This window comes from Medicago sativa, chromosome 4 (genome assembly GCF_051527215.1).
Source record: "Medicago sativa cultivar Bolivia chromosome 4, Bolivia_mono, whole genome shotgun sequence".
Taxonomy (NCBI): domain Eukaryota; kingdom Viridiplantae; phylum Streptophyta; class Magnoliopsida; order Fabales; family Fabaceae; genus Medicago; species Medicago sativa.
Genome location: NC_140752.1, coordinates 49,703,674 through 49,710,994, shown reverse-complemented (window position 1 = coordinate 49,710,994; position 7,321 = coordinate 49,703,674). Strand labels below are relative to the sequence as shown.

General features: G+C 39.0%; 2 protein-coding genes across 2 annotated transcripts; both read right to left on the bottom strand.

Moving 5' to 3' along the window:
- Positions 1–2,092: 2,092 nt before the first annotated feature.
- On the bottom strand, positions 2,093–3,489 carry LOC146929575 (uncharacterized). Its single transcript, XM_085707361.1, has 4 exons — positions 3,370–3,489; positions 3,126–3,328; positions 2,669–2,993; positions 2,093–2,578 (listed from the first exon to the last, which is right to left on the bottom strand). Exons 1-4 carry the CDS (start codon positions 3,487–3,489, stop codon positions 2,093–2,095), a joined length of 1,134 nt encoding a protein of 377 aa, XP_085563487.1.
- Positions 3,490–5,801: 2,312 nt separating this feature from the next.
- LOC146929574 (uncharacterized) lies at positions 5,802–6,188 on the bottom strand. The gene has a single exon (XM_085707360.1). It carries the CDS (start codon positions 6,186–6,188, stop codon positions 5,802–5,804), a length of 387 nt encoding a protein of 128 aa, XP_085563486.1.
- Positions 6,189–7,321: the final 1,133 nt, after the last annotated feature.

The following is a 7,321-nucleotide window of genomic DNA, read 5'->3' as shown; positions in this document are numbered from 1 at the left end:
TCTGCTTTAGGTATAGCAGTGACAAGTGCTCCTCTCATAATATGATGCTTCTTGTAGAGTTTCTTCAGAGCAGGAGTGTGTTTCTTTTTGTCAACAACAGCTCCTTCTTAATCAAGAACCAAGTCACCAACACCATCTTTAAGTATGTCCCATAGTTCTTCATCTAAACCCATGACATAGCTGTAAAAGTTAGTTTTCCACCAAGAAAATTCATCAGGATCTCCATTAAACTTACGAATCTTTCCAAAGTTAGACTTCTTATTGTCACCATAGTCAAAGGGAACAACATTGTTGTGCGCAGGTCCAGCATTGGAGGATTCACCAGACATGTTTTTCTCAGATCTTTTTCTGTTACACTATTAAGTGTTAAGACAACAGACCAATGCTCTAGATACCAATTGAAGGTGAGAAAAACACAAGAAGGGGGGTTGAATTGTGTTTGGTTTTTGTTCGTTTTCTCCTAAGTTGAAAACACTGATCAGAAGCAAAGTGAGAATTGCTTCTGAAATGAAGTTCAAAACTAATATGCAGCGGATAAAAACAGAGAGAGAGAGAGAGAGAGAGAGAGAGAGAGAGAGAGAGAGAGAGAGAGAGAGAGAGAGAGAGAGAGAAAGAAGAAAGACAAAGCAATTATACAGGTTCCTTCCACAAATCGGAAGTAGTCCTGTCCCCCTTGCACTTCCAAGGATAGTTCACTATAATGTAATATCTGATTATAATTGCTCACTGCTAAACTTAGCAAGAGACTTCAAATTGCTCAAACACACATGCAAGAGACTTCCTATGCTCCTGAACACAGTCAATAGACTTCTATTGCTCAAGCACAACTGCAAGAGACTTCTAATCAAACAAGATTACAAAGAAAAATGTTTGAGGTTGAACACTTGATATACAATCAGTGATGATCACAATACAAATCAGATACAGACTCTTAAGACTCTAGAATTTCTAAGATATGAACATGAAAATAGAAATTCTAAGTGAAATTTGAATGCAGAACAATTTCAGCAGAGTTTTGGTACTTGTCAAATTGTTAAGTCTGATACCATTCTCTAAGTATTCACTCCTTTATATAGTGGTGTGAAAAAGACATCAAAAAGAGTCATTTTGAAGCTTTGATCAATCACCAATGATCTTTTGCCTGATGTGGTTGTTGCCCTATGAAGGATCAATTTGAAATCCATTCCTATTGTGAAGGAACATCATTGCAGGCAGAGCTGTATTTCAGAGCTGTTTTCTTGTCTTGTAGCAGGGACATTGCAGAGTAGTGGAGGTAGTGGTTGTACACTGCGTACAATTGTACTTTGTCAACGCTTTTTGAATATAAACATCCAATGCCATCAAATCCTTTCAAGATGATCGTTGCTTCACATTCCTAATCTTCTGCAATGCTTAGACGAATTCAAATCCAATGAACAACTTTTGAAAATTTAAGTCTTGCATCTTCTGATGAACTGCAACTTCTGGTGATTTTCGGCTTCTAATGAGGTTGCTTCTGGTGAACTTGCTTCTGATGAACTTCAGCTTCTGATGACGTTTTCACTTCAGGAGCACTTTGTCTTCAGGAGCACTTTTGACTTCAGGAGCACTTCTCTTCAGACAATTTAAGCTTCCTTTTTGTTGATTTCTTAGCGCTCTTTTGTTCATCCAGAACCTATTTAAGATGTAAATTTTTGTATATGGACCTATACACTTGAACAAATATTAACTAGCCCAGTTGACAATTTTTAATACCTTGTGATCATCAAAACTCTCAAGGTTCATTGTTAAACACATTTTGTTCCAACACACCAAACCTCCACCACTGAAGTATTCCATACTGTTATCAGACCACCAGAAGCACCGACCGAAGCTTGAAAAGAGAACCCACAAGGATCACTCCCCCATAAATATTTTACTAAAAACTCCTCAACCAAACTAAGCTTCGACTCTTGCAGACATAAAACGAATGGATTCTTATCTTAACCCAAACGGCGAACCTCTGCTCTTTTTTCAAACCCTCTAAGGCCCCTGACATTATATGTAATCACCTTCATCATCACACCACTCCACCCCCACTACCCCCTCAAAACTGACCTCTAATTCCCCTCCTTTATCGCCATACCACCCGCCCCGTCTCCCTCCTCCACCAAACTCCCTCTCTCCGCCCTCCACTCTCTTCCCCCTCCCTTGTCAATAAATTAAATCTGTTATTTTTATCGCCAACATAATGCACCCCTAAAGATTTGCCAATCTCCCGCACATCCTCATCTGCCAACTCTTTCCTACCATGAATAACTACCCAATTTTCCAAATCCTTATTCACCAAAGAACTTGAAGTATTAGATGATTTAGAAGGATTAGTAGCAAGCACCTTTGAGGCCTTTGACATTGTTCTGCTCTTGCATTTATTTTTCTTAAGCAACTTTAAAATCTCTCTTCTAAAGAGCCTTGCTGATTGGTTAACAAGTACACCAGCCTTATATTTCTTTTTCAATTTTGACGAGTTCCCAGCTTTGGAGTTCGACCTGCCGTCCATCTTGCTATGGCCATTAGACTTCATTGTAACAAAATTAGAAGGCCCTTCACCATGTTGTACCTGCGCTGATATAACTAAGGGAAGCTTACCATCATCCTCTTTTGTCTTCACGTGACTAGGAATGCTAACTTAATGTGACTTGCTTCCCACCTCAACATTAATATTTTCCATCCATTCGTTGCTAAGGTCATCTACCAACACATCCATATCCCCATTAACCTTTTCAAATCCTGGATCATCATTATTTTGAGATAATGCTTCTGTCCGGGCTTCTAATTCCGTTGCATCCTTCGACAAAAAGGCATCTTCCCCTAAATTACAACCCCATTCCTCCACCAATTTTAACATATATTTTCGACCATCAATGAGCATTGTAGATGATACGTTAATAACCTCCAAAAGTGTAGTAGAAATCAGCACCAGCGCATAATCCAACCTCGCTCTATCCATAGTACAAACATCCGAACGAATGTATCTTCCACAACCCAGAGCACAAATTTAAAAAAATGACTCATTCCAAGCGTGCGCCGGCGTACCATAAATTCGAATTCGGGCTCCCCGTTCATATTTTTCATCATCTGACCTTCATTTATGGATGTCAGAAAACATCATACCAAAGAAATCGACGGCCTCATTCAACACATTCGAAATGTCTACATCCCGCGTGCAATAGAGGAAAACCATATCACTTCCCATTGGCGCCACCACCACATTACTAATACCGGCATCCACCAATCTTTGTTGAATAGACAACGATGAATCTCCCGATACTACCTTCTCTACCAACCGACCATTCGCCCACAAACGATCCTTCGATGTTGAAGTATACACCAAAACACCCTCGGCTGTACGACTGCACAACCTCTTTCTCTTCCACCTTCTTCAACTTCGGTTTCCACCCCCTCCTTCCATCCGCCACCCTGTCCTTCTTCTTCCCTACCAACACCAGCGTCGCCTTCCCTCACCTCCATCCTCTATCAAACATCCAACACCCTCTAGACCTTCCTTCTCTTTTTTTTTCTCAACTCATTTTTTTTCAACTTATTTTTTTCTTCTCTACATTAACCCCCACTGTTCCTACCGTCAATAATGATTTTTTTCCTCCCTCACCTTCTTGCGCCTCCTCCTGTAACCTGTCTACCCTCACATTTTTTATTCCCTCACGGTGCGTTATCACCACCGGTCTTTCCTCCCTTTCCGTTCCATTCCTGCTTACATCGTTAACAAGCACCCTATTCTCCACATCATATTGCGCAAACCTATCGAAACGTGCCTCTCGAGCCCACACCTTCCGATCACCAATCCAAACATTATTCAACGCTTTGGCCAGTTTCTCATTGTTCCTAACATTCAAGAAACAAACAAAGCCATAAACCTGTCCACTTGAATTGAGTTGTCTAGCCACGTATACATCAGACAGAATGCCGCACATTTCAAAATATTGACGTAAACGAAATAATGGCGTACAGTCAGGTATATTAGCAAAATAGTACGTAACCTTATTGCCACTATCACGTTCCAGGTTGTTAACCGTATCTGTTCTGTGCACACGAGTACCATGCCTGACTGTCAAATCAAAATTCACGTCTGCACCATGCTGATCACTCCAAACCCTATTTCCATGTCGCAAAGTCCTAGTTTCCACCATCTCTGAATGCCACATGAAACCCTTATCCCATGCCGAACCTCCATGCCGCTCTGGAACCCTTAACTTGTCCCGTCCTCGATCCTCCGGTTGCGTCGCTTTCCTTTTTCTTGACCTAACTACAAACCAATCTCCCCAATCCCCCCATTATCTGCCACCCAGGCTGGACCCCAATCCCCCCTAGTGTATCTCTTTGCCGGAGATAAGCTCTGGCGCGGTTGCCACCGTGAAAACCTAGGGCGACCACTGTAACCTCTCTCATCGCTCTCTCTCATGTTTTCTTTTGACAGTATTCATACATATTTTTGTATGATATGACTAAATTCTTTTCAATTTATTTTTCTTCATTTATGCGAGTCTGCCCAAACTTTTATTATTTGTGTTTGTGCATAAGTAAGACTTTCTCTAATAGTGGTACTCATCACAAAAAGAAAATCATATTATAACAGTCAAATCTCAATAACAATATTATAGTAGAAGGACTCACAAAAAAAATATTTTAGTAGTACTCCTCACAAAAAACAAATAAAATCATAGTATGATATCAGTCAAATTTCAATAACATGGCGAAATTAACCAACAAAAGTATATGGTCTACCAATGTTATTTTTTATTTATTTTTTGATGTAGTCGAATCAATGTTCCATTTCCCATTTTTTGATATATATTCAGATTTAGTAATTTTTTTAATTTGGTGAACCACCGCAAGAAAAACTAGAATTGCATCACCCTGTCGGGTACAATAGGCCCCACCCTGTCAAAGTTTATAAGCACCGAATAAGTAATAGAACTAACACACATCATCATCCATTGGATCCATTTCTAATTGAATCCCATTCGAATAAGCACACCACGAAGAAACCTCCAATCCACTCTATCATAAGTCTTGCTAATATCAATCTTGAGAGCCAATTCCATTTCCTTCCTTTCGTATTCTCTTCATTGAGTGGATTATCTCGGTACCTATTAACGCGTTGTCCAGTATAGAGCGACCCTCGACAATTGCTGAGTAGTCCTCTGACACACATTTATCCAAACACCGTTTCAGCCGATTAGAGAGAAACTTTGACACCATCTTATACAACACATTACAAATAGATATAGGCTTTAGATCCTTCATATTATCTGGTTCTTCGCACTTCGGGATCAAACAAATATTGGTTTTTGTAAGGTTTGAAGGGAAGTAACCGCAATCCAACCAAGAAGCAACTGCCTAAAAAAAATATCATCACCACACACATGCTAGAATCTCTGATTAAATGCCGGATTAAAACCATCTGGACCTGGGGACTTGTCCGGTTGCATTTAAAAAAGGGCTTGACGTAATTGTTCTTTTGTAATAGGTGTCGTAAGCATTATATTGTCATCTATCAAAACACATCGTCTCATCAAATCCAATACTGGTTCATGAACACCCGCATTCGCAACAAATAGTTGCTCAAAATAACCTTGTGCCACAGTACACATATCTTCTTGCGACGTAGAAGTCCTCCCATAATATGTGCGGAGTTTACTAATCTTCTTCACTTTCTCGCAGGCTACCGCAGATGTATGAAATAACTTTGTATTCATGTCCCCTTCCTTCAACAAGTGGATTTTCGCTCTCTGCTTCCGAAAGGCCTCCTTTTGTATAAGAAGTTAAGCATGCTTCTCTCGGGTTGCTACATATTGAGGACGCATCATAACATTTGGTTGGGCACGTAGTTCCTCTAAAATACAAGCATATTGGTCAATTTCTTCCTTAAACCGAACTCTCTTCCTCCTACCCCTACTTTGTAACATCGTAGAACAATTCACAACCCTATCACCACGCTCTAACCCCATTGTACCACCCCAACCACCCACCACCACCTCCTCAATATCGTCCTCTAGGAGCCAACTATTTTCAAATTTAAAAGAATAATTATACCTCTGATGAATCGTAGGTATAATATCAAGCAATATTGGAGTATGATCTAAGTGAGGAGTAAGCAAGTTTGTTAGTTTGACTTCTGGAAAAAGTTGTAGCCATTCAGAGTTTCCCATTGTTGGTCTATATGGCTAGATGGTTACAAAGTTAGAGGGGGGTGAATAATTTTTTAAAAGTTTTTCGAAGATTTGATAAAAACATATTTGAATGTAATTGACTATTGGAATTTTGCAAGAACAATCACAATCAATGAATCAACAAGAAGCAAATATATGTGGAATAAGATTTTATCTTAGAATTGAGAGATTCACGATACAAATCTTTTTACACAATCAATTATTAATAATCCTTGAACAAGGTACAAAACAATACACAATTTCAAACCAAACCTATGTGAACAAAAATACTATGCTATCAATTCAAAACACAATGCAAGTGTAATTGAAGAATTGAATGGAATTTGCAATCAATTGATCTAAGCAAATTATGTGAAACCTAACTCAATGAATTAGGTTAATTTTCAATGAAAAACAACTTAGATCAATACTAGCAATTAACCTATCAATTATTCAATTAATCACAAGCAATATCAAAAAGTAAAATGGATAGGGAAAAAGACCGGTGTTTATAGTAGTTCACCCTTTTTCGTCCTCGCTTAGGGCTACATCTACTCTACTTGATGAAGTACGCCTTCACCAAGGTCATCCACTATGTAACAAATGTTGATTACAATGTTTACAAGAGTTCCTTCAAATTAAAACCCCAATTCTTCAACTCATATGTAAAACACTCCCCTAAACTTTAAGTAACCCTTGAATTTGGTGTTTCTTGAATCTTCGGATCCTTGAATTACCCATGCACTCCTTCGAACTCTTCACTCGAGTCTTCAATGCTACGTCCGGAAAACGAACCCCCTTCGACATCAAAAACGGTTAGAAAGATCCCCAAGTCCTTCGGAGGTGGAATGAGATTATTCACTTCCTTTGAAGCCTTGATTAAGCCCAATCAATCTTCTCTAGAGAACAAAACTACAATCCCTACTAGCTCCCTAGAGAATCTATACACTCAAAGAACAAAGTGATTCTAAGAAAAAGTGTTTAATCTTGAAGAATATATGAACAATGAGTTTTTGACACCTAGAGAGAATAATTGCAAATGATTCGATACTTTTGAAGTTGAGAAGAAAAGTGTTTATCTATTAAATGGTGAAAAGACTCAATTTTCGCACAAAAACCACAGATTGAATCGA